A 27,342-nucleotide genomic window follows, 5' to 3' on the forward strand; every position below is an offset into this window, starting at 1 on the left:
AAGATAACCAAAGTTGCCATTTTCGGGGTTCGCCATTTACCTAGCGAAACCTTGTCAATATCGGACTGCAGTAGTTATCACAAAGCTAATACGAACAATCGGTCGGAAATAGAGTTTTTGTATAAAAACCAACAATAGGACATATGTTCGCAAGAATATTTATTCTTCAAAGATGGCTCTTTTTGTAAATCATTAATTTCATTAGTTCATCGTAGCAGCATTTGTGTTTATACAATGTGCGCAGCATTATTAGAATACATAAAAAAATTTTCTGTAAACTTTACGACCAATTTTTTACTAAGCAATTTTACCTTTTCGCACATGTCAATTTATATATAAATATTAAAAGAAAAACTTAAAAAAATACAAAAAAATGACTACCTGCACCTTTCTCTTTGACATAATTGTGACAAATATAAGGTCACCCAGTGTGAATACTAAAGATCTCGAAGGACTGGTAGTTGAGGTCAAGTTTAATAATGTATCCATACCATTAACTGCGAGCAGGATCAATGTTACGGATATCAAACCCAACTCTGAGACTGCGGTCACTGTGAACCCGACAGATCTCCGCCAAACTCTCGAAGAATGTGGAATACCTATATCTGTGATGTACAACGGTCTTCTTCTCGGCACTGGACAAATACGTTTTCGTGAAGATGTCATCAAGAGAATAGAGGATACCATGAGTGAGCTGATACAAGTTGGTTCGTGCACATTTGAACGGAATGGCGAAGTTACTGGCTCGCTTGAGGTGCTCTACCGGCTGGTCGTGAAATGTGAGGAACAGATAGTGTAAGTAAAGGTTTCCATGTATCCAGCTTCAATTATCAATCTTTTGCCATGTTTTGCAGTGTTCATAATAGTTTCAAAGACAAAAGCATCAAAGAAGAGGATATCTTATTTATTGTGAGCGAGTCCCAGAGATGTCCCGTTGTCTGCGATCCTTGCCTTGATGCATTTGAAGATGCTGAGTACCTGAAATTTGGTAAACAAAACTTTGGGAATTTGAATGTCAATGACCTTAAGCCTTCGGTAACATTTCTTCACAACCCAGCTGGCAACGCCGCATGTTGTGAGATGAAGGTATTTATAAATCTATTTAACACTCAAAACCTATCTTCTAAGACATGTTTTCTACTTACAGAAAATGGCACAGGACTGTGAGGAGACAGTTGACTTAATCACGGAGCTCTCTGGCCAGCCAAAGGATTTAAAGCCGCCTTGCCGAATGACACCCAATTTAAGCGTTCCTAGTCACTACCATCAGAAGGAAAGTACTAATCTACCATGTTTCGCCCACATACCAGAGCCAGATGGTAAAAACAAAGATGCCTATGATCCGGCACGGATAACCAGAACGATCAGTCCCACGAAAAAATATGCAAGACGCTCCTGTCCCGATTGCCAGGCCAATATGACATGGCTGCCACCACTAGCCGCCTGCCCGAAATGCGGAGTAAAACCAATGCCAGTTGTTGGAGCACTCAACAAGCAGCCAGCAGCGGACGAAATACTGATAGATTTTTTGGGCAAGTCCCCAGATACTCTTATGGACGTCTGCGCGGATTTCAGTGATAAGGCAGGTACGAACGACGTGAAAGAAAAAAGATGTCGGTGCACCTGCAAGTTCGGAAAACTCTGTGCCTATTGTCGAGTATGTAAAATGTGTGCAGATTTTTATCAGACTAAGGAAAAACCGGTTTCCGAGAAAGCCGAGGAAGATATCTCTAAGGCTTTTTGTGGGTCGAACGAGGATTCAGATGTGTTTCGCCCATTTCTATCACGTGTATTCTCCGAATTAGTTATTCTAAATTATATCAAAACCGTAAAACCATCTGAGATCGAGGAGCCAAAATCAACCCCGAGATGGATTAAAAAAAACGGCCAATACATAATTAAGAAGAATTCGATCTCAATCGCCGAGCGTAGAGATCTGACCAGGCAAAAAATTGCAAGAGAAGCTGTGAAAAAGTCCATGCGATCTATCTCGCCCCGTCACGGATGGGATTGGTCCTCCAGCGAAGAGGCACGTAAGCATGGCTGGCGACCAGGCTTCATTCGCAAGCCGATTACAAAGCTTATGAAGTTTTTTTTGAAACACTCGCCAGAGAATGGTGCCTTCAATAAATGCCAGACAGCGAGAGAAGCAGAAATGGAAAAGGAACGCCAGTGGCCCATTCTCAGCTTGCGCAAGAAAAATGGCGAAATCTTCATAGCACTGCGGCCACTCAATAATACAAATGTCGATATGAAGCCCATTGTATTTAAGCTGGTCAAAAGCGATCTTGCCGTAGCTTTAAGAGAGATCAAGAAGAAGTTGAAAGGGAAAGGTTTCCGCAAGTGCACTTGCCATCAGACGTTAATGATGTGTGTATGCCGCGACAACTTCGAGAAGAAGTGCCTCGAGACCGTACTGCAAAAGGAGTGCAAGCGCCGTGGCATCGAGAATTGCGGAGATCATCTGGTGCTCACAGACACCAGTGAGAGCGAAATGGACTTTAATTTCGATGTGAGCCCGCCGGCGGCCATGGCGAATCGTGACCTGCCACCTAAGCGCCGCATCTTTAACAACGGCACCCAAACGGCCAAAGCTGATTTAGCGGTGCCACCAGAACATCCAAGCAAGCACCGTCCCAACTGGCGCGCTTATGATTGTGGTGCGAGTGGGCGATACGCAGGCACTGCATTTGGTGCACCCGCTGAAGAAGTATTTGAGGACGGGGTCTTTGGATATAGGGGCGGTGGGCCACACGGTACGGCAGACGTCCCGCATGACAGTTCTAAAGGGGGCCCTATGCGCGTAGGTGGACGTGGCCGTGAATGGGGCACTCCTGGCGGCGAGGCGTTCCCCTATGGTGAAAAGAAAAAACCATCAGGCAGAAGTGACCCCATTCCGGTTAAGATGACTAAACGCTATTATCAAGCTATTAAAGATGCTGCCAAAGCTGAACAAAAAGCCAAAGCGGACGCGGCAGAAGCTAAGAGGAAGGGCCCCGATATGTTAAAATATTTGATTAAAACTGGCACTATTCCTAAGCCCTGGAACCCGAATGATTTTGCCTAGATTTTACACTATTATTTACTCAACCCAACACAATTTTAAACATTTGAAAATAAAGATTTGTTTGCCACTAACTTTATTTAGTGTATCTCCTAGTCGGTGCTACTACATAGTAGTGTAGTTCCGTTAAAATTTCACAGTAATGGGTGGAGTAGTAAGAGAGAAGTAGTAAGGGGACGGTGAGAGAGAGAGTTTTGGAGAATTCCAAAGCTTTCTTGTTTACCATTTGATCGGCCTCAAACTCATTTGCAAAGATCTTTGTTCAAATTCGTTTGAGGAGTTGTTCATTGCTGGAAATGGGGGTCAAATACTTGGTGGGCGATGTTTCGTGCTCAAATTCATTTCCAAAAACCTCTCTTTTCATATCCAAAATCATCGGTGGAGAATGCGTACCAAAGATTTCTTTGGCGAAGCTTTAAGTTTTGTAGGATTTGCTGCATTTGTCATCGGACTAGTTTTTAGTAGGACGCCTACACAAATAACAGTCTTCGAACTAACAAGCGCATTAAATTCTTAGTACAAGATTGTTTACACAATTACAACAGCATTTAAGAATCATACGAGGGTAACTCGATAAGTATTTTAAACTTAAATATGTACTTAACATGTACAACTACAGAGTGAGACATTTGTTAACGCTATGCAAAAATAGGATATACATAGAATATCTTGTAGGAATGCTGAAGATAAACCATTTAAATATAGTTGTTTAACAAAATCCATATTCCTTTTTTTTATTATATAGTCCTGATGCCCATATTGATATAATTAAAGTTCGGTCCTGACTGTCCGCCAATCAGGTTTTTTTATGCAATCAAGATTCTATTCTTAAGCTGCCTTTAATAATCATATCGGTCGGAGCGAACCACTAACCCAAAGAAAGTTGCCAGCCTCTTTTTTTAAGATTATACTCGAGAACTTCCTTACGACAAACAGATATCTCCTTCAGTTGCAAGATCAATTTTGTTGGAGGTAAACTTTTTGTACAAATATAATCTATATCACATCTATACGAACTACTGTATAAGCAGTCGTCATTTAGCGATGTTTTTAGTATTAATTAAATAGTATTCGAATATAGAAAATTATACTATCATATAGAAAAAACCTAATAACAAGCTTGAAAGCAAAAAGGTTCCTGTTTTGTTATTTTATATGAACCACATTTATATTGATCAGCTCAGCACGAATAAGCTTTATTTAAATATTTAAAAAAATGTTATTAATATATAATCTTATAATTTTCATATATTTATGCAGTGGTATTTTATCTTCAGCACCTTGAGATAAGTGCTTGTCTTGTTATATGAATTGGCTTATTGAAGGCTTGCAACGTAGTTATTTATTAAAGAGCAAAAGTCAAGAACACCTTGATAGCCTCTCGAATTAGTCGTCGGCCGAACAAACATCCACAAGTATATTGAAAATGTTGTGCAGTGCGCAGTTAATTAAATTTTAGGCACGCACAAGCTGAGGTCGGCAATGAGGTTCTTATAGATATGATGGGGGGCTGTTGGTTTCTAGGCACTTGCGTTACTTAGAACAAAAGAGGGATACACACTCGCACCCCTGGTCTGATCAATATGACATTGATAGTTATGCAGGCTGCCTAAGCAGCTTAATGCGCACTCAATTCTTGACTTCCAATCAGTCAATCCATTCTGCCATGCATAATTAGTATACTGAAACATGACTAATAATCTGCTCTATGTAGGAACTACAAATGTTGCTGTTGCTTGTAGTTTGATTAGTGGCTATCACTAAGCTGCCTTATTGGGCAGCTGGAATTGCTTTGGTTGTGGCGAATTCTAAAGGATACTTGAGGAATTTAAGAGGTAACCTGAAAGGATGAGTCGGGTTGCGTAAATTGAACTCACCTAGCAGTTGAAGCTGCTTAATGAGCCGCAATTTAATACAGCAAAAGGAAATTTAAAAAGCAAAGCGGGGCACAAAAAGGTACCAAAGTTACGCAAATACAAAATTTTAATTAAGAAAATTACGCCAATTAAGGAAAATGTAGCGAGAAAACAGAAAAAATAATGTAATATATATTAAGGTGCGTCAGGCCTATTATAATCAGAGTCTGGGCAAATTATTTAAATGGTATGAAATACTAAAATAAATTGTTTGCAGATTTACACAAAAAATAAGGTTAAGTAGGCGCTGTAGACTAAAATGAACATCAATTGTAACTCTTAAAAACCTGTGCAAATACTTTTGGACATTTCTGATAGAATATACATAAACATCTCTTTAGAATAATAAACCTAGTGGCCATAAAGTGGATAAAACGTTTGCAAATATTTTAAAATAACAATAAAAAAACGAAGTCCATTCCGCTGCTAAATTTATCCTATTTACAAAGCGCAGAAGCAAAAAGGAAATTAATAATATTTTTCCTGCATCATTTATTTGTAGGGTATCAAAGCTTTGCCAATGCCAACGTAGCTTCTCTGCCCTGTTTATATTACACATTTCGGGCTTGACAGCTCTGATTGTAATAGGCATTTTCTCATTAATATTTCATGGCAGGCTTTACACCTGTCGGCGGAACACTTTTTTTAGTGCTGCTTTGGCTATATTTAGGTTTGGCGCATAATGGCCATAAAAAATAAATATTAAATATCTTAAACCACAAAAAGTATTATTAAATAATAGGGAACATGTATGTTCCGCTTTTATTGAGCAACGAACCTCAGCATTAATGATGTGACACTGGAACTCCAGCCAACCATAAAGAAAAAGGTCGAAAATTTAGGGTCAGACGCCGGGCAACATTTATTGAATTTTTCATGTAAAAGACTTGTTAATTTACGCTTTAAAAGGGGGCTTTGGCCGAAAAAAAAGTTTTGCTTTTTTTTCCATAAACAACAAAGAATGAAAAAACCGTAAAATCTTTCTATCACGAAACTTAAATACACTTGTAGTGTCTAATGCTATTGAATTATAATATTTATAAATGCCGAATTAAAATTCATATGCGATTACCTTGGTAAATTCTAAGGCAGACACAGAAATATTTAAGTTTAAGTATCAATTTAAACCGCAAAGCGTAATTTTAAATATTTAAGGTTGTGAAACAAATGCTGAAAGGTAACCCACCAGTTGCTGCCATTTCGTACGTTAGTGAACCTGCCCGTCATGCCACTCTCCAGCCCATTTTATGCCAGTCATGTCAGTGTCCATTCGGTCTGGCAGTTAACGTCCGTTTCCGTCGGCCCAAACAAAGCTTTTATCAGATTTTCATGTAAAATGCGGGAACGCGGACACGAAATACGCGGCGCACTTTACTTAGCGTTGCAAGTACCGACCCCATCGGACACCGGCAACGGCACGTCGAGGCGCGTTAAGAAAATGTTATAAATAAAGTAAAGTCGTTTGGGTACTGGCCAAGACACTTTATCATCATTTGTCAATTAGTTGTGCGAGTGTCGAAAACGGGAAGAGTGTATGTTGCCTGGGGCCGGATCCATTAGAGGCAGAGTTATTGTTTCATAATTCATTATAATTATGACAGTAGTTTTGTAGATGGCCTAAAGCCTTGCCGCTGTCCAATGATTTTGAAGTTTTCCACAAGTTGCTCAACGCCCCGATTCTCCCTGTGTTCTTCCATCTATTTAAGCCTGTCTAACTCATTTGCAAAACTTTTGTTCTGTGCTGTTGGCAGTTTTTGCAAATTTGAAGGCAGCTGCGCGTGTCGCGCTCGCTAGTTGCCAATTGCCATTTGCCAGCTGCCGGCTGCCAGTTCGCCGCTGGCAGGGCGCAGATTTCAGTTTCAGCTTTGTCAGCTCGCTGGCTTTAATGCAATACGATAACTGCAACAAAGCAAAGGGAAACAGACTCCCCAACTTTGTGACACCTGCTGGGCCAACTGCCACGCCCAACGAAACGTACGAGCTGACATTTTCTCCATTTTTGTTGATTTTGGTTTTTTTTTTCGTAAGCTTGCACTTTTACGAGTCTCGCAACAGAAACCAGTGCGGACACAAAATGCCAAATGCTATTTGGCCAAAAATTCGTTCGTTTGTGGTTTGGAATTTTTTCCGCTTTTAATTGAAAATTCGATTGGAGCATTTAATGGTCGGGTCAGGCGGCAGGCAAGCGGCAAACGCCAAACGGCGAGAAGCTCGCATGTTGGCATGCAACTTCAATGCCAACGTTGGCCTAATTAATGCTGAAATGCTCGAGGCGACAACGCTGCGTATGAGCAACAAACAACATCAACGATGGTTACGCAGCGTAACCAAAGAATTCCGGAGCATGAATGTGTATATAAATATGTGCATGTGTACATGTGTCTGTGTGTATTATGCAACTATTATGTGCCAGCAAAAAGAACAGACCGACATTTTGTTACCTAAGGTTTTACGATTTCGTTAAGAGCAAAGGCCAAACGCAGAGAATAAAAACAGCTGAAAATAGTTAACTGATCTTTAAAAGGATTAATGCTGAAATACCCATTAGATAAAAGTTATATTTATATATTTTTTTAATTTAAAAACAATAATAATTGAAACATAATTATAATATTAATCATTCAGCTTTATAAAAATCAACAATCAACTACATATGGAACCGATTTCTGTTCTTATAAATTGTCTAATGTATATGCAGCTATTAATTTTAATTAAACCATTTAAATGTTCCCTATATGTAGCATACCCTTTCGTTAAAAATGGCTACAGGGTATAGCAAAAGCTTAGCGTCGCAAAAATTGGAATCGAGCTATGCAATAAAGCGGTCAGTTTTGGCAATTTCAGCCCTGGTTTTTTGCATTACTTTGTTAGCGGAGCTTTGGTTCAGCGCTTTTTTCATCAAAAAAACGGAGGCAATCGCAAAAATATCGCGTCCCACATCCGAAACATTCAACTTTAACATTTTGTCCATCAGCAAAGCTGTTGCATAAATTCAAATGTAATAAACAAAACTGCACTGGTGCTTGAAAAGGTACGCAGTATTATAAGCCAAGAGGAACCCGAGTATTGCCACTGTGTTTTACGGGTGAAGGGTGTTTGTGGTGCAGCTCTGTGAATTACGCACCGACGTAAAAAGTGCTAAAAACAAAACTTTTTAATTATGCGCTTTGAATGCAAAGGAATTCCCACGGCGACCCAGCGGGTGTACGTGGAAGCTATCCAACTAGCAGCCGTCCGCAAGCAAGCGACACAGTTTGACAGTCCGTGCCGTAAAGTATGCAATAAAATATGCATGCAAACATATGCACGAATCTCTTTACCACAGTATTTTTAATTTGGTTACATAAAATAGAATAGACCCAAAACACTTGAACGCCATTTTTACATTTTACAGCAGCGACCAACCACAAGCTTTCGCCATTTGCTGACTGAATTGTAGCGTGTTGTTAAACAACAGGAAAAAAACAAGTTTTAATGCAAGAACAAACAGCTTATTGACACACAACAAATATTGTGTTAAGCAGCACACACACACTATTAATTAATTCTTTTTAAATAAAATAAACAAATTTTAAAAATGACCAAGCAAATACTATAGATATATATTAAATTTGCCAGAAAACTGTTACCACATAGCCTAATGGCTAAGGAATGACAAGATAAATTCAATTAATTGCGGTAACGTATATTTTTCAATTGTTTTGTTTTTGGCTTACCGCAAATGGCAAACATTAAAGTTTTCACAAGTGTACGCAGCAGTGGGTCACATATAGACAGTCAAGGAGAGAGATTTTTCCCAGATGAAATTCAACTAAACAAATTAAATGCATTGTATCGCATAACTTTAACCACAAAACGATAATTGCACAAAAGTAAAAATATCGCTTGGTCAAAAAGTTATATCTATAATGTACTCATGAGAATTCTATACATAAATGAGCAAATTTTAAAAGCCAATAAATTTGCTTTAAAACAACAACTAACGCATACCCTCACACACTGAGAGTCATTGACTGATTGTCTGCTTTTGAATGGCTTAAAAACTTTATGAACACTGTGTGGCCAACCCTGGCATTGCTTGTGGCTTGTCTGTATGTCAACGTCTTGACAAATGTTTTTGCTTACTTCAAAAATATTTACACTACAACAGCAGTAGCAGCAGTAGCAGCAAAAACAACAACAGTAACCGTCTAGCAACATATACATATATTGAATGCAATCTGACCGTCATGTCTGAGCCCGCTGGCAAAGTGCAATACATTTATAACAGACTGTCCACAAACGTTTGCGTACTTTGGCTTAATGGACGCGAAAGGGCATAAAGCTTGCGATTTGCACGCATCTTCGATAAAGCAATGAATTTCTTTAGAAATGAAGAATGAATTGAGTGGGAACTAATATTAAACAAAAAAAATCTATTATTATCGTATCAAGTTTATCAACTGCTTGCAATGAAACGTTTAAATGTGCTTAATCAAGCGACCGTTTTTTAATTTTACTAGTATCTTAAATTATAAAAAAATATACAGCTTTGCATTAGGAACGGATTTTTTTATATTTTTTTGCTGTGCTCAAAGTTGTCAGAGGCAAATTCGCCAAAATATAGGGTATAGTTTTATGGGAATTATACATAGAACTGTTGAAGAAAAGATAGCTTTGCCTTATGTATTAAAGCCAATACTAGTTTTCACTCTCCACAATACATATTTCAAGTCAGTTTCTGTAAATTAATAAACTAATACTACATACCAGTTTGATTTGCTAAGCTGTAAATATTTTATAGCTTCGACAAAACGACTAAAACACACAATTCGAAATAAAGATTTGATATAATCTCCCTACCGATTATATCATCATTGCAAACAGTTTGTTTTAGAAATCAACCAAATGATAATTTTATTCCAAATATCTATGACAACTTTTGATAATTTGAGTAAGGACCGTTGACACTTATAAATAAAGTACATCCAGCATTGTCTGGCTTTTCTTACTTAATGCAAGCAAAACTATAGCAATTTATGTTAAAAAATATAACTTAAGAAAAACACTTAATGAGCTCTGCAAATATAAATAGTTGCAGCAAGACAAATGAGAAACTGCTGTAGTTGATTTTGCTATTGAACTTTCTGGCCCGTGCCCGAGTTGTAAATTTTAATGGCTGCGTCCGCAGCAGCAGCAGCAGCTACAGCAGTCAAGTCCTGTTAAACAACAATGAACACAAAAATCAACAAGCGGCCCAAAAGACAAGACAATAATACCAAGAGCAACAACAGCACAAGCAAATAAAATATGCATCTCACGGAAAAACAATAATAGGAAAATCTACTGCCTGACGAATTTTTAATACCCTTGTTTTAATTGCCAAATAAGCATATTATATTCTTCAATTTTAACCAAAAACCAATTTGCATGTAAAGAACAGAACATATTATTAATATTAATATTTAAAACAAAAAAATTTTTTTTTTTTAATTTTTATCTGATCATGAAATTAATCAATATTCGACTGATTACAAATTCTGCAGATACCATTTTTTTGCTAAAATTTCCTGCATTTTCGATTTGTAAAATTAAAAAACTTAATGTACTTCAAAGTTAAGCTAATTTGTCGAAGTTGTAATAGAATAAAACCAATTTTTTATCCAAACATTCAGCTCTATCTCATTTTTAGAACAAATTTAAATATAAATTATTAATGTGTGTAAGACAAAATGTCTTGTCAAAAGAAGAGAACCTAGAAGTTAATTAATTATTTATCTTCAATTTAAAATAAGAATGCATTTGGAGGATGCTCGCGATAATAATTGCAGTGCACTCTCCAAAGATACACAAATAAAACAAAGGGACGAACAAAATATTGAGTCTTGGGGAAATTCGCGCTGGCTTCAACATTTTGTTTGCAGACGGTCGTCGTTGTCTAAAAAAGGCTGCATCTGAGCTTTATAAAGTTGAAATCCGCAAAATGAGTTTTTCGTCTGGATTTGCATAGATTAAACTGCTATGGAGTTTGGGTTTTCGGTCAGAAAGCATGCCATAATGATGTGGTCATTGTTGTTTGAGTTTTTGTTTTTCTGGCGACTTAGTCTTTAGTGCCTGTTAAGCCGGCTTGTGTTATATTTTTATCCCAACTGTTGTACATATACTTTCTGAGAGTGTGTACTTAGTATTTGTATTTGTCTTGGCTCTGGTCAAGACTTGCCACAACTTTGGCTAAGACCATTTTCAATTTGGGGCCGTCTGTCAACGCCTCGCCTTCGATTTGGTCGATAAATTGTCAACGATTTGTTGTGGCTGCCTTCATTTTCTCTTTCTTTTCTTATCTACGCCGTTTGCCTTGCTGGTTTTTCGTGATTTTCGGCACAGGCTTTGCGACGCACAAAAACTCATTTAAAGTTTTAAAGTGTAGTTTTTGTTGATAGATGCCTAACTGACCGGCACGCTATCTTGCTGCCTGACTCGTTGACTGCCAGCCACGCCTTCGTGTGGCCCAAAACTTTTGTTGCAGCCAGTTTCTTCGGTTTTACTGTGTCAGCCATGGGGATTAGGGCAACACGTGACGCACTTTTTCTTTGTTTTTTTATTAGCTACCCTGCAGTAAAAGTACCAACAAGGTATATCCATAAGCTATATCACTCTATGTACGTTTTAGACGAATCACTGAAAAGGTCTCCTCTATATAGTCAACAGAGATCTTAGCAAAACTTAAGTATGTCACTTCCTATTTTGCCTTTCTAAGCCTTAATGTACAGGGCATTAAATTGCCTAATCCACTTTTTAGCGACCTTCTTATTATTTTGCCCAAAAAAAAAAAGAAACGGAAGCAAACAAAAAAACTTGTTGATAGTTCACTGGCATTAAATGAAAGGCTATTTGGACTTTAAGCTAACTTTGAAACGCAACACGTGCCGTGCCACCTAGTGAATCAATTTTGGGCCGACCCTAACCAAATTAAAGTTGGGGAAGTTGAGTAGAATCGCATGCCTGCCCAAATGGCATTTTGATTGATGTGTGGCACAATGCAAAAGGCTGGCAATTGACAGACGGCATATGAAAATTTATTCGCCTTTCACAATATTTTGAATACCCTATGCTTATAGAAATGGGTAAAAGGTGTACTAAGAGCATGATTGTATATCAGATTATCTTAGCGTGTCGATCAACAGATGGTTAAAAAAAATATTTTTATATTTATTTCTCAACTATCTGTTTTTATATTATTTCCGAATCGAAACAGAAAATAAATACATGCTTATAGACAATTCACAAACTTTTGTCTTTTATTCTCGAATCGCAATAGATGAAAAATTGTTTATAAATAATTCATTGATTTACCGAAACTTCGATATGGCCATGTAATCTTAATATTCTTAAAAGTACTTTGCAATTGAATAATAAATACAGCATTTTATGTCGGCATTAAGAACCTAAATACAGGGTTTTATTTAGTTGTGCATTTTTAACTTCAGAATTCCAATTTGTTTTATTTTTTTTTAACTCAGCCGTACTTTGCCAACTTTTTACATTACGAGCTGTCAAAATAATTTTTTTTAGAATATTTCTAGCCTACCAAAAAGTTTAAAAAAGGTTGGCAAATAATTGTAATATTCAGCAATAATGTTTCATATATATTGAAAATACTAAATTAATGGGTTACTCGTGTACCATGAAAAATACGCCAATTTTTGTGGCCAGGCAATCAGAAAATGCCAAATGCAGTCCTTGCCCAGACCAATTTTCAATTCCTTCGGCCACTCAAACCGACAAAGGCGCTGAAAATACTGAAACTCATTTTGCAAGACGAACAAAAAAGCTTTGAGTATTGGCCAAAAAGAAATAAATTCTGCTGAATTGACGCAGCGCGCAGAAGCGAAGCGCAGAGAAAACTTAAGAGAACGAATTTATGCGATGCAAGAGAGCGAAAGAAACCGTTTGCGAGGGGAAAACGCACACCTGTTGTTGTTTTTTAGCCACTTATCAGTTGGCACATATGATACGCAACAAGCCAAGTTGACGCAGCGTTGGGCAAGTTGGTAATACTTTTCATTCCATTTACCAATAAAAAACAAATTAGATACAAATCGTTTAGCAGATTTATTATGTACAGGCTCGAAAACCCAAATGCAAATTCTTAGTTACTCGATTCAAAGTTTAGGTTTAGGTTTAGGTTTAGGTTCAAGATTTTGTTTCAAGCCTCAGCGTGTCGTATTAATTCAAAATTGTAATAAAACAATTAAGTTTTAACTGCAAGCAGAATATATTTGCATAAGCTAAATTTAATGTCCACCAAAACCGGCATTTAGCAAATATAATTAGATAAATGCAATGGATGTGGCACATTCTATTTATGCCTTGGTCTGCCACAAAATATTTTTTTGTCATGAACAAACTTATTTTTGTCAGGTCCAGCTGTGTTTTGTGCAACTAGTTTTGTTTATGGTTCGGTTCATGAAAAAAAGTAAATACAATTTTCGACATCGGTTTAAAACGATTGTATTAAGAAACATGTCGAATACAGTCGTCACGCGATAATCTAAAGAAAAATTACAACTAAAAACAGGTGAAAAAAACTATAACTTCACTATGGGTTGAATGAACCTGAAATTATATAAAAATATATGCAGGGTGAGAGTGGGCGCAGATGGAATAATTTAAGCTTTATCCTTTAAAAAATGTAATAATCCGTCAATCCAGATTGGTGACTTGAGCTCTAAAAAACAACTAAGCGTGCTCTAGTGGAGTGTGCTAGACTTGGAAAAAGCCCACTCCAGCTCCCAAGCATAAATTCGTTATAATAAGCCCTTGAAATCTGAAGGATATGTTGATAGAACCGAAGTCAATCACAAATATTTATAGATTAAAAAAAAACAAGAAAACTAAATTCGGCAGGCCGAAAACTAAACACTCTTGTAGAATTATAGCTAACGGTAATGCAGCTATGTGAATATAGTCATCAAAAACATCCTTCTATAGAAAAACCGATTTTTCGACAGATTTTCCCTATAAAGCTATATGGTATAACTCATATGAGTTAAATAATATGGCTTATATATACGAAGCACAGTTAAACTAATAAGTGGCGTTCTTGGTCAAGCCATCTTGACTGTTTCCGGCGTATGTATTGCCTGACCTATGCAAAGTATCACGACGGTTAATTTTGAACTGTGGGAGTAGCTTGTATAAAAGCAAATGTTGATACAGATCAAAAATATATTCTAAAAAAAATAAATATATTTGACCATAGATACATCTATCTCCCTTCAGATTTTATATTTTCAATTTTTACAAGTTAGTGAATTCTTCAAACAGTTTCTCAGCGTTTATCTCAACTCGAGTAATTTAAAAAAAAAATACAAGTAGTCGACGGTAAAGCTATCCCACTTCATATCACAACTTACTCGATTAGTCTAGATTTCTACCAGACCATTTTGAGTATTTGTAAACCTGTCCACACAATCCCTGCATAACGAGAATGGAAATGAAGGAACCCGGTCAGCAATACCAATATGCTGCCTATCGCAGTGGACCCGAAGCGAACATTGCTATTGGTTATGGGGCCTATGCCGATTCTGAGGGGCAGCCGAAGAACTTTTCATTTGACAACCAAACCATCCGCCGTGGATTTATACGCAAGGTATATATGATATTGATGGGACAGCTGGTCGTAACATTCGGTGCTGTTGCCTTGTTCGTGTTCAGCCCAGACGCCAAGAACTTTGCAGCTCTCAATCCGTGGCTCTTCTGGTTGGCCGTGGGTGTCATGCTAGTTACCATGATATTCATGATCTGCTGCGAGAATGTGCGCCGTGAGACGCCAACCAATTTCATATTCTTGGGACTCTTCACAGTGGCCGAATCGTTTCTGCTCGGCGTTTCGGCCAGTCGCTTTGCTGCCAAAGAGGTGCTCTTGGCCATTGGCATAACAGCTGCCATTTGCTTGGCCCTGACGCTATTTGCCTTGCAGACGAAATACGATTTTACTATGATGGGCGGCATACTCATTGCCTGTTTGATGGCCCTGTTGATCTTTGGCATTGTGGCAATCTTTATGCATGGAAAAATTATAACACTGATCTATTCTTCCCTTGGCGCTGTACTTTTCTCCATCTATCTGATCTACGATACACAGCTGATGATGGGTGGCGGTCACAAATATTCAATAAGCCCCGAAGAATACATTTTCGCTTCGCTAAATCTCTACTTGGATGTGATTAACATCTTTATGGATGTACTCAACATACTGGGCATCACACAGGATTAAATGAATTGGAAAACTAGAGCAAGGGAGATAGGGAGAAATTATGCTAATGTTATTTTTGTTTGCGCAGGCATTTAATTGTGGCATTTGAATGAGCAATTGTGCAAATTACACCAACCCCCCACAAACACACAGACAAGCACATAAATCACATACATGAAATCAAACATGTCAATTAAGTTATTAGTTACGAGCAATAAAAATGTCAAATCAATTACAATATTAACACAGGGCGACCACACACGAATAACTCCTGTATATTTTATTGTCGTACTTGTGACAGGCCCAAAAGACCAGAGAACAGCCAGTAGACTGAACTGAATAATACAAATCAAGTGTGCTTAAGAACAGCTGCTGTCTGGCTAGCTGACCGTCCCACGGCGTACACATTTAATTAACAATTGACAGTTGTCGACAGTTGACACTGGCACTGGCACTGGATAAGGTTATGTACTATGTTTGCGCTCCTTCCACAGGACCCAAGCTTTTGGCTGCCCATCAATAAAACTCAGCACGCGCATCTTATCTGCCTACACACTCCAGGACCAGCGAAAGTTTTTGGCTGCTCGTCTGAAAACTTTTTACACATCCAGCCCTGACCACTCCCCGTGACCCACTACAGTGTATTTCCGATTCGTCCAGAAACATCATGGCGCTATTCTGTTTATATATGCTATAGTTTTTCTACCGTTTAAGCGCCATCGAGGTCCGTGTGTATATGTATGTGTTTCCTGTCAATGCGCTCGTAACTTTTAACACGTGCAGATATATACACAACATACACACACGCACACATACATACACCCGCAATTGTTCAATTTTCTTCGTTGTATTCACAATAAGCTTCTTAATCATTTGTCGTATATTTTCTTCACGATCCAATAAATAAATTGTATTTTCAATATAAATATAAAAACTCCTAGGTCTTCCTAATGATTTGTTTAGGTTGATTCTAAATAAATTTGAAATAAATTAATTCTACCTATGGGTATATTCACACAAAGTCGTATATATATTCTTCTGCTGAGCTTTATTTTATTATTTCGTTCCTCGCACAAGTTGAGTATTTCCTGCGACTAGAGAAAAGTGTGCGCCCTGTTGCGAATATAACAAACAAACATAAAAACAAACAAAAACCTACGAATTATGTAGAGCACGCTGAATTTGACAGCGTGTAAACTCCACAGTTTATTTTACTCTTTGAGCTCGGGCATACCCAGTGCCTAAATTTAGGGAATACCCTGTAGATAATTTAACACTCATTATTTGTGGTATAAGTATTTGTGCAGCCTATTCCATATATCTACTTAAATATTAAATATAGAAGTAATTAAGTAGTATATGAGATTTAAGTTGTGTATAACAAAATTGGCCAACTTTTCAAATGTTACATATATATTCTAATTAAATCGAGTTGAATTTTATTGTAAAACAAAAAACTTTTTAAATTTGGGGCAAATCAAATTTAATAAACTTTCCAACATTTGAAATAACAAATTCCGAGAGAAGACAAATAGTATCTATTAAATTTCACTTTTATATTGTGCCATAAAGAGAAAAGTTTTTAATTAAAAAAAATACAAGCAAATTGAAAATGTCAAGGTACGAATAAATGTTTAAAGCAGAGAAGAATTATTTTTACCATTCGCACTATCAAAACCAATTAGGCCGAACTTCCGATGAACAATTTGCAGCCAAACTTTGTTTTGTGCTCAGAAAACTGGAAAATTGCCTTGCATCCCAAATTTGTCTGATTCAATTTGCTCAACTGTGCTAAAAATGTTTGTGATCTGAATACTCGGCTGTTGATTTTCCCATCAAATTATTTTCGAGCATCTGCTCTCAGACTAAACTGTAAGCATTTGCAAACAACACGTTTACCCATTTCAGGATTTGTTTTCAAAGCAAAGATGCAGATGGCTAAAAAATGTCATAAAAGGGAAATCAGAAAATCTAAAAAAATGCGAGATAAAAATGTTGCAAGGGGAGGCTTAAACTCAAAAAACAGCAAACAACGCGCAGCAAAACAACTCGAACTGCAACACAACAGCCGAACTGGTCGGAAGTAACCGACTACGAGATACCCTGTACCGTAAACCGTGCAATATCGCACGCAAATGTGTGCATTAGCATAACAAATAAAGCTATAGGAATGGGAAAACTACTAAACAAACTATTCTATAAACTGCCAGCCAATGGGATGTCTTTACCTCACATAGATATACGTGAGAAAGAACGAAGAACATGTAAAATATCATTGCAGTAAAAACATCACACCCTATCTTACCCACTTGCAATGGGTAGACGGTATAAAAATTTAAGCGTGCTGGACCGAGAGTAAAAAATTGCTTTGGTTGAGGCAAACAAATTTGCAATCAAAGTTAAGCTATTTTTTCGCCCATAGCCGGCAAGTTTTACCGATTCCCTTTACGCCGCATAATTGGAAATCAAAACGTTGCAAAAATCAATTACAAGCATTCCAAAAGAAATTGATAAACTATACACTGTGGCTTATTATCAACTAGATTAATGTACTTCGTATATTTCTTTTAAATATTAAATTTAAATGTGTTGTATTCATTTTACACTTTAAAAAGAAAATCAAGCAAATTTCAATCGCATTTTTGGTAAGCCGCTTAAATGTCTGACTGAGCCGCGGGGATAACAGCGGCCAACATCTGACAAGTTTGACTTGGCCTCAGCAGAGACTTGAACACGGGCTGGGAAACGTGCTGGGCATGGAAAGTAACATTCAAATCCACAGCCAGAATGTGACAAACAAGCAGAACCAAGGCAAAGCTAAGGATAGGCTGTCCGTCCGATGGCACTGAGCCTGTGGAGCGTGGACAATTTAACAGACTTATTTATTTATGAAAGCCAAATGCATTTGGGCCGCTCGACAATGAAGATTGTGGCAAAACATGAAATTGAAGTTGCCAGCAAAGCCAATTTGATAGGCACGCACGGGTAACTTGGCCATTTGGCTTGATTAAGCGTCAGGTCAATCAATTTCAAATTCTAGTCTGAATATGACAATTTGCGTACTAAATAAATACGACATGTAAGTACCCATGTTTTCCTAATCAACGCATACATAATAACTTTCCTCACAATCTCATTCTGGTCCATATGCAAATCAAAACACTTATCAACAATCAATTTGTTATAAATGCGTTATAAATTAATAACTTTTCACACTACTGACAAAACAATGGAATAAAATCAAACAAAAGACTCGCCTAACAAGCGGACATTTTAATTTGCATATTCAAAGAAATTGATAATTTGTGTATGATAAAGTTAAAAAAAAACGAAACTCTTTTCCTATAAAGCTTATTGTATTCTGCATTGTGGGTAAACCTAACTAACTATGATATTTTGCTTACATAATATTATTATTAATCTGCTTTTTTCCATGGGAACCAACAATGGATTATCCACAATATCAAACAGTTCCAGTTTACAATTGCACTTTATTTTTCTGATTACGCCGTATTTTCATTTAAATATTCAATGAATGCTCATTTTATTTCACAAATAAATTGGTTTCGTAAATATGTGCATTTAAATTATTTGACACTATTGTTATAATAAACCAGAATTTACATGCATTACAAAATAAATGTGTTTTTATTTGTTATTATGTTCATTTATTGTTCTGAATAAACTAAAATTTGGTTTGATGCAAATTTAAATAGTTCATGTCCATCGAAATCATAATCGCTCTAAAAGATTTATGTATGAAAGTGTTTAACAATGGCAGGTAAATTTTGTATTCAAATGCAACACATTCTCATAACTATTTCATTTAAAAACAAGTAAGAGGTTCTAGTCAGGAGCTCCCGACTAGGGGATACCCTGAATCAACAGGCGATAGCTAAAAAAAGGAAAGATACTATATATGTATATACTATTCTAGAAGCTACATGTCAAGTTTGGTGACTCTAGCTCTTATTATTTACCAAAATTGCTTAAAAACAGAATTTCGATATCGATTTTTATCGATTACTTGGAAACGGTGCAAGTTATCGAATATCGGAAACAAACTCGAACTGCGCGGGCACTAGGAGGACCTACAGCCAAAATTTCAAGTCTCTAGCTCTTATAGGTTCTGAGATCCTTGCGTTCATACATACGGACAGACGGTCGGACAGACGGTCGGACAGACAGACGGACATGGCTAGATCGACTCGGCTATTGATGCTGATCAAGAATATATATATACTTTATGGGGTCGGAGATGCTTCCTTCCGCCTGTTACATACATTTGCACAAATACTTTATACCCTTTTTACCCATTTTTAATGGGTTCAGGGTATAATGAGTCTAAAGTGGATCGCAATTCATTCAAAATGCTCAGTTGCCATTGAGAGACTATTGCACTGTACTTTTCTATGTGGCCTATATAAATAGGTTGCAATTAAAATATGCCACCTTTATAAATTGAAATGAAATTGTAGAACATTGAAAAACCTTTGATTGGTGCGTTGAAAAATCAAACCTATTAACCTAAAACAGAGGTTAGAACTGATAATTTTGCAATTATAAATGTAAGAACGTGTGAATAAAAGTAGCTTGCAGCCTTGATTTAGTGCGGTAAACTCGCCCAACCAACACGCCTCAAAGCTGAACCAATCGCCTAGAAAATAATGAGTCCAACAACATACTCTGTACACCCTGTACATACGTTGCACTGCAATGGCAGGTTAATAACCGAGTGGCATGAAAATTAATTGCAAAACATTTAACCCAAGTTTTGTAGAACCAAGCAGCAAGTGCCAAAGCTACAGGAAGCATAAACTCGGGTTGGCTGGCATACAAATTATGCAGCAGACAGGCTCGCTCTTAATGTATCTTAAACTGACCCCATCTGATGTGGAATAATTAAAACTTTTATATAAAACGGCAGACAGGTGAATATGAAACTGGACTTGCAGTTTTATTTGGCACATAACTAGCTTAACATTCGAACTTTTCGCCCAACGTAAAAACCTAAAGTACCTAGTATGTTTAACCCCTGGGACTCAGTACAAAAGCCAGCTTTAATTTGCCCTGGTAACAGGCACCAAACAATGAAGACAGCACAAGGGAAGGGAAACGGAAGGGCAGAACCTCCCATTGCCTGAGAGAGTGCTGCACGCAAAATAACTTAAAAGCCGCAAAGTGGCTGGTAAAAACTATTTAAGTTTATGCGATAAGGACAATAAAAGCACAGCAACAGGATGGCTCCCACAATCCCACATTTCACGCCCGTCCCGTAGCCCACCAACACAGTTGCTTTTTCCCCTACACCGACTGAAAGTGCTGCATACTTATAGGCAACCGCAATATTATCATTGTGTGCGTGTGTGGCCGAGTGCGTGTGTGCAGTTATGTAATTATGGTACTTACTAAAGCACTGACTTTTCTTTCTCGTCCTTTATTTTATAGTTAAACACTATTTTTGGCTTTCAAATTCTTGCAGAGGATTTTCGCATTTTATCACGTAGCCGGAAGTACACCGGAAGGCACATATCCCGACCAATAAAAGCTTTACACAAGTTTACATTTTGTTGCAGGCCTTACTTATGTGGAAAACCAGACCCATAATTATCGAATTTGTATTAAACCTGAACCTATTGAAAATGGGTGAAAATGTATGTAACAGGCAGAAGGAAGCGTCTCTAACCCCAATTGTGTAGTGTATATTCTTGGTGCTGACCATCAACAGCTGAGTCGAGAGTCCAGACAGTCCGGTTGTCCTTCCGTCCGTCCGATTGTCCTTTCGTCCATTCTGTGGTCCGTCTGTCTGTTCGTTTGTCCGACAGTCTGTTCGTCTGTCCGTCTGATATTTCCCGGTATTTTTGCAACTTTTAAGCATCAATTTTCCCCCTATTCTCCGCATTCAGAAAATTTAAATCTATCCGTACTATTTTGAACACGACTGAAGTTGTATACTACATAGTTAATAAAAATGAGTTAGAAGTCTATCGAATTAGGACTTTAAGTTAGAATCATCGTTTTTCGCCCATTTTAGTCTCGTGGTGAAAAGCTTTTAGCCGCAAAATAAACTTTCTTTGCAACTTTTATTACAACCTTTGACTTGCATTTTCCATCCAATTTTCTGTAAACTGAAAAACAACTCAAAAAAAATTGGTATAAATAACTTGAAAATTGAGTTTGAGGCCAATCGGATGCTAAACAAAAAAGTTTTATGAAACCATTTTTCGCGAATTTTATACACTTTCGGGTGGAATTGCCAAATTCCCGTCTTATCGCTCATATATATATATATATCTCTATATATAAAACTGTTTGTCCTGACTGACTGACTGATTGGTGATCAACGCACAGCCCAGACCGTAAGAGCTAGGAAGCTGAAATTTTCACTGTAGCTACCTTATGTGATGTAGATGCACGTTAAGACGGGGTTTCGGGAAATTCCACCCGCAAGTGTGGAAAAATCGCGAAAAACGTTTGTATGTAACTTTTTTGTTTACCATCCGATCGGCCTCAAACTTATTTTTAAAGATCTTTGTTCAAATTCATTTGAGGGGTACTTCACACTTTTAGGAAAATCCATTCCTCTTTGGTGGAAATGGAGGTCAAAGATTTGGTGGGTGACGTTTCGCGCTCAAATTCGTTTCCAAAGATCTATAAGAAAAATCATTTCAGACGTATTCCACACTTTTCGCAGAATTCAAACTTCTTCGGGGGGAATGCGATTTAAAGATTTTTTGTGCGAAGTTTTATGTTGTGTCCGATTTGCTTCAAACTTATTTTCAAAGCTCTACATAAGAATATAATGAATACGTGTTTCAGAGATTTGGGAAATTCCACGGGCAACATTGGTAAATTGGCGGAAAACGTTTATATGTTTGTTTACCGTCCGATAAGTTTCAAAATCATTTTCAAAGCTTTTTGAGAAAGTTGACTTTTAACATACGTGCCACGGTCAAGGCCGGGTTATGCCCGCTAGTATAAATATATAATATAATTTAATATCAGCACAAACAGTTTTACATATAGAGATTAAATTCGTTTAAAATTGTAAATTATTCATACTAACAGTTTACGCAATGTCAATAAGTAACAAAATAATTTTTTGGGAAATATATAGTTGGATTCAAGCTTAGTTTCGGCTGCTCGTTAGCAAGCTTATCCTTTTTAGGGTTCGTGTTATGGTAAATACAAAGTTGGTAATCAGGCTTCAAAGAGTTTCGGTTTAAGCCCGGTAGCTTCACTTAGAACTAATCCATAAATGGGACTCGTTATTTCGTTACTCAAACATTTTTTGCATTTAAGCCATCTGACAGCCAAAAGGTAATTGCTTATTCAACTGCAAATCATTAATGATATCACTAATACATTGGCCAAATATTTGCATGAACAAATTCTATACTTTGTGTTCATTTCGTTGATTATTTTGCAATTAAAAATGCAAATGAACTAAACATCTAGCACACACATTAAAGCCTGCAGGAGCCATTTCCAGCCCCATTCATTAAAACTTTTGCTACGATTGGAATTTGAAGGCGGGCCCATGAGTCGCCTCCTCTATTTAAAAATGTTATTATTTACCTCATTGATACACCTATTATTACTATAAGATAGTTTAAAGAACACAACCTCATAAGCTTAACTATGTAATACTACACCTCAGTGAAAAATGAGCTAAAAAGTTATCTGTCGAGTACACAGAAAATGTATTGTGTATCTCTTTAATTAAGAAAAAAATAAATCAAAAAATAAAATTTAGTTATATTAATTTCGAAGAGCTTTGCCGTTGCAGATATTGCTTTGGGAGCGGAATAAAAATTTCGGTTTACTTATTAATCGCTTTCTTTCCTCTTTGAAGATCAAATTTTGACCATCAAATTAGTTTCGTAACCATTATAGTTTATTAATGTTATTTACAAAACAAGAAATATTTTTGCATTTTAAAATCACAACATACACAAAAGTTGCGAAAATCAAATGTCACTAGCCTTTAGTTCGAAGTTCAGCTTCGTTGTCCAATCGCTTGGCGAGACAAATAAACCACAATATGCGGCTAATGCTGGCGCCAGCAGATGCCAGCAAATGATGGGCTTTCACTTTTCGTGTCATTTGCAAAACGGTAGCACCATCAGAGTCGGAGCCGGAGCCGGAGCCAGAGCTAAGTAAGGCCAGAGGCAGACCAATATGCGATAAGTAGTATTCACCTTTCACACGACTCCCCGCACGCATACGAATGGGCTCATTAAGCGCGTCTGCTTCTGGGCGAAAAGAACGAAAACGAATTCGAAACGAAAGCACAAATCAAATACAAGAGTGAGTAGTGAGTTTGTAGTTTGAATGTATTCTATGGAGCACCCACAGCTGCCACAGCCGTAAGCAAAACAGATGAGAGATGCGCTGCTGCAATTATAAACTCACGATTTGGTACTCGACGTGCGCTCGAAAATGAAATCAAGCGACAACTGTTTTGATTATGTGATGTGCTTCGTCGAATTGAATTCGTGGCTCATTTCTACTTTGCTGTTTTTATTTGGAAATAATTTCACATTTAAAGCGATTAAATTTCGCTTGTGGCCTTGGTCAGCTGGTGTGCCCCTCAAAGAGGTGTGTTTACCTTTGTCTTGCTACTTCAATTACTTGAGTTTATTTTGATTTGATTTTTACTTTGTTGGCACATGTCTCGTTGCTCGTTGATGAATGGTTTCCTATAACCTGCCTATACATCATTAGATAGTGTATTCAATGTTGTTAAACAAGTTTTGTTTTGCTACTGGAAAGTGATTTACAGCAAATTGAGCATTGTAACCCATGGTGCGTATGATTAATTAAAATAATTGAACCAATACTTCCAAAGATTAAATGTGGTATTCATTTTCCCAACTATAACGATGCTTAACTACTGAGAAAAAAAGTTTACAGAATTAATTAATTTACGTGCGTAAACATATCATAGAGAATGATTCAGCCTTTGAGTTAAGTAAGAGTAAGAAAGTCATAATAGGGAAAATAATATAGTACATTCAGCTTAATCCTATTAATTTATAATCCTAACTCTTGCTTACAGATCTAATGTACTGAATTTCTATGAAAAAAAATAAATTAAAGTTAAGAAAAACAAATATAGCAAATGCTGTCAAAGAAATATATTTTATAAGTTTAAGTAAGGTTGAACATTGATTGCAAATTTAAGTTTTATAATCAGTTGCAATTTTGCGTGATTTGTTTTTGATTGCAAAAGAATTTGAATCAATTTTAAATTTAAAATTTTTGTTTTTGATTAGAGAAAATGTTCTGTGTTTAAGTAAAAGTATTTTTGGTAAGCCAATCTCAATCTGCAATACTCTTGGCAATAGGCAGCACTTCTCATCATGATAATAATGATATTCAACAATTTGCTTACAGTAATGATCAATTATATGCCACTTATATAAGCAAAGCAAAGTTTCTCAAAGGTTTTCGTAATTGTAAATTGCTCGCACATCATTTGTATTCATAAATTCTCGTAAGATATTTGACATTTAACAGACGCTTCTGCTTGACCAAGTCCAGCAAGCAAGATTCAATTGCAATCAACAATCAGGCAAACTCATCAGTGTCATTCACAGTAGCCATTCATTTTGGCTAATAATACCACAAAACATAGAAATGTTATCATAATATACCCAAAGACAATAGACAAACAGACCCAGCCAATCTTTCAGCGTAGCGTAAATATTTGCTAATTAAACATTTCTACGTGAGTTTTTATGTATACATATGCATATATATACATTTTTTTTTTATATACATGGGCAATAATAATAAATTTGACATCATTGCGCGTAAAAGCATAAAATGAACAGGCAAGCCTTGTTATTTATAAATGTAAACGGCTGAGCATCTGCTGCCGTCTTGGGCAGCTGAAAAAGCGCAGCTTGGCTTGATGAATTCTCAACATCTCAGCATTGAACCTTCTGACACGGCTTGGCCGCAACGACCTAGTGATCAATTAATAGCAATAATAATAATATTATTAGCTAATGCTATTTGAACATATCGGCTGCTCCTTGGCTGATCCCCAAGCCCAACAGCATACAGCATTCGCTTAGCCGATATCTATTTACCTTCAATTTACAATTCACATTTGACAGAATGCCGCCGATGACGACGCTTGCGCAGACGCCAACGTCGCCGGCTTTGACTCCGGCTTGGACTTGGACTTGGTAAATGAAGTTACCTGGCCTTGTCGCGCGCCAGTCTGTGCTTAACATTTGCGCGTCGCGCTTGGTAGTCGAACTACCCGCACAATCTTGATCGCGTCAGCCAAGCGTCGACACTCGGCTGTTATATTTTTGGCAGAGCGTAAAGCGGCTTAAATTTAGAATCCAATTTGCTTTTAAATTAATAAGCGTGCAGCGTTACTTTTTTAGCCAAAATGCCGCTGAACAAATTCAAAACGGTAATTGACAAACGGGACTCAAGTTAACCACTGCACAAACAACAATAAATTGTTCAAATACAGATACAGATACAAATGCTCTGACATGGCCAGATACTATCTAATGTTAATTAGTATCTGAACTGATATATTCAGATTGCTTTTCGCTAATTTAAAAAGCAATCCAATACTGAGTATAAATACTTAAATATAATAAATTAAAATGCCTAAAAACAAGTTTAAAATAATTAATTATATAAAAATTTACTTTGCAATCCCTGAACGTTAACATATTTAAATCTATTTTATTTGACAGTTCCATATTTTGTTAATGTTAAACAAGGATTACCAAAGCACGTTCCAAACTGATCCTTTAACTCTAGAAATTTTCGATTTTTGTTGTTGTATATTGTGGCTTGCTCTTTTGGAGCATAGTATTTATGTATGTAAATATACGAGCTTAAATTTAAAATATTTTCACTTAAAACTTCTGTCAAACAGTCGTTAAATGAAATATAAGGATATTTCAAAGCTTAAGTGGTGCTCACATCCCTGAACTTGTATGGTTTTCGGGATTAATTCACTTTGATTTAATGTAGTCTTGACTAACTCCTTGACTCCTTCCACTTACAGCCCTTTTATGCAGCATTGCTGCTCTTCATCTGCTTCAGGTTGAACGCCCACACATCGATGGCAGCTCCAGTTCCACGCTTTGACGATAATCTCGTTGGATACCCAAATGCGCCAAGTGAGGTGCTGCCTATTGAGCCTCTGTTAATCTACCCAGAGTCACGCGAGGTTCTTTACCAGGCACGCACGCTGGCAGGCGATGGTGAGCGAGACATCATCTTCGTAAAGCTACTGCCGGACAAGTCTGAGGGCTATCGACCCAAGCAGCAGCGACTCGCGGAGAAGGAGCAGCGACGCAAGGAGCTGGGCCTGAAGGACATCTTCTTTGTAAAGGCACGTGCCAACGGACAATTCAGTCACGAGCGCTTAAAGGTCTATCGACTGCCTGAGTTTTATGCGATCAGCGTGTTCCGCAACGACGAGAAGTAGTCGGGAGACGGGTAGCTCCGGCTGCTGCACCAACGATGCAGTCCGCTATTATTTTTATGTTATGTATAAGCCGCTATAAATAAATGCCTCAAAAGTTGTTTAAGTGTTGCTGAAAAGCTCTTATCAGACACGCTTTGGCGCGACGATTTACATGTCATTTCAATTATCCATAACAAAGCAGCCGCCATTGTCGCCGAATGATGGGCGGCGGCATCAGCGCCACTTCCCCAACAATGCCCCTGCCAACTTCAACTTCGCGCCGGGTTCACGTCAAGCGGCAATTAATAACTGTCAGTCAATTGGTTGGCACAACTAAAGCCAAGTCAAAGCTCCAGCCTGACAACAAAGAACTAATCCCTTTTGTCATTGGGCGACGCAGACCGCAGGCCAAACATTACGTCAAATTCATAGAAAGCAAAAATAGCAACAGAAAACCATGAATGGAAAGCTATTTCCAAGCCGCTATCTAAATACACTTTCTAAACAAGTTTGTTGATAGTGCAAGTTTGGAAATATTGGGTACAATTTGAACATAAAAGTAAAACCGTTCTGAAAGCGGTAAGCAATTTGTGTTTTAAAGCAAATGAGCCGTCATCTTGGCGTTGACGAAGATTAAATACCCTTCCTGACATATTACGATTTACGATATTAT

General features: G+C 37.3%; 3 protein-coding genes across 4 annotated transcripts; all 3 read left to right on the forward strand.

Moving 5' to 3' along the window:
- The first annotated feature begins 254 nt into the window (after positions 1-254).
- On the forward strand, positions 255-3,138 carry LOC135436747 (uncharacterized). The gene is made up of 3 exons (XM_064694439.1): positions 255-795; positions 855-1,086; positions 1,148-3,138. Exons 1-3 carry the CDS (start codon positions 374-376, stop codon positions 3,065-3,067), a joined length of 2,574 nt encoding a protein of 857 aa, XP_064550509.1. The 5' UTR covers positions 255-373; the 3' UTR covers positions 3,068-3,138.
- Positions 3,139-14,339: 11,201 nt separating this feature from the next.
- Recs1 lies at positions 14,340-15,485 on the forward strand. Its single transcript, XM_064693702.1, has one exon. The coding sequence runs from the start codon at positions 14,450-14,452 to the stop codon at positions 15,236-15,238; it is 789 nt and encodes a 262-aa protein (XP_064549772.1). The 5' UTR covers positions 14,340-14,449; the 3' UTR covers positions 15,239-15,485.
- An 8,457-nt stretch (positions 15,486-23,942) lies between these two features.
- Positions 23,943-26,793, forward strand: LOC135436593 (uncharacterized). Of its 2 annotated transcripts, none has more exons than XM_064694235.1 (2): positions 23,943-24,025; positions 26,265-26,793. In XM_064694235.1, the coding sequence occupies exons 1-2, from the start codon at positions 24,023-24,025 to the stop codon at positions 26,688-26,690; spliced, it is 429 nt and encodes a 142-aa protein (XP_064550305.1). In that variant the 5' UTR covers positions 23,943-24,022; the 3' UTR covers positions 26,691-26,793. The 2 variants fall into 2 exon arrangements, with proteins under 2 accessions (XP_064550305.1, XP_064550304.1); XM_064694234.1 differs by lacking the exon at positions 23,943-24,025 and adding an exon at positions 25,462-25,652.
- Positions 26,794-27,342: the final 549 nt, after the last annotated feature.

This window comes from Drosophila montana, unplaced genomic scaffold, assembly GCF_035044405.1.
Source record: "Drosophila montana isolate Dmon_TW-CO22-7 unplaced genomic scaffold, ASM3504440v1 contig_3733_1, whole genome shotgun sequence".
Lineage (NCBI taxonomy): Eukaryota > Metazoa > Arthropoda > Insecta > Diptera > Drosophilidae > Drosophila > Drosophila montana.

Bases quoted from the DNA above. Each gene is read 5' to 3' on its own strand.
- Recs1 (XM_064693702.1), top strand. From the start codon at position 14,450: ATGGAAATGAAGGAACCCGGTCAGCAATACCAATATGCTGCCTATCGC.
- LOC135436747 (XM_064694439.1), top strand. From the start codon at position 374: ATGACTACCTGCACCTTTCTCTTTGACATAATTGTGACAAATATAAGG. The intron at 796-854 runs GTAAGTAAAGGT...CATGTTTTGCAG, and splicing joins AAATGTGAGGAACAGATAGT to TGTTCATAATAGTTTCAAAG. The intron at 1,087-1,147 runs GTATTTATAAAT...TTCTACTTACAG, and splicing joins CCGCATGTTGTGAGATGAAG to AAAATGGCACAGGACTGTGA.
- LOC135436593 (XM_064694234.1), top strand. From the start codon at position 25,629: ATGCCGCTGAACAAATTCAAAACG. The intron at 25,653-26,264 runs GTAATTGACAAA...TTCCACTTACAG, and splicing joins CGCTGAACAAATTCAAAACG to CCCTTTTATGCAGCATTGCT.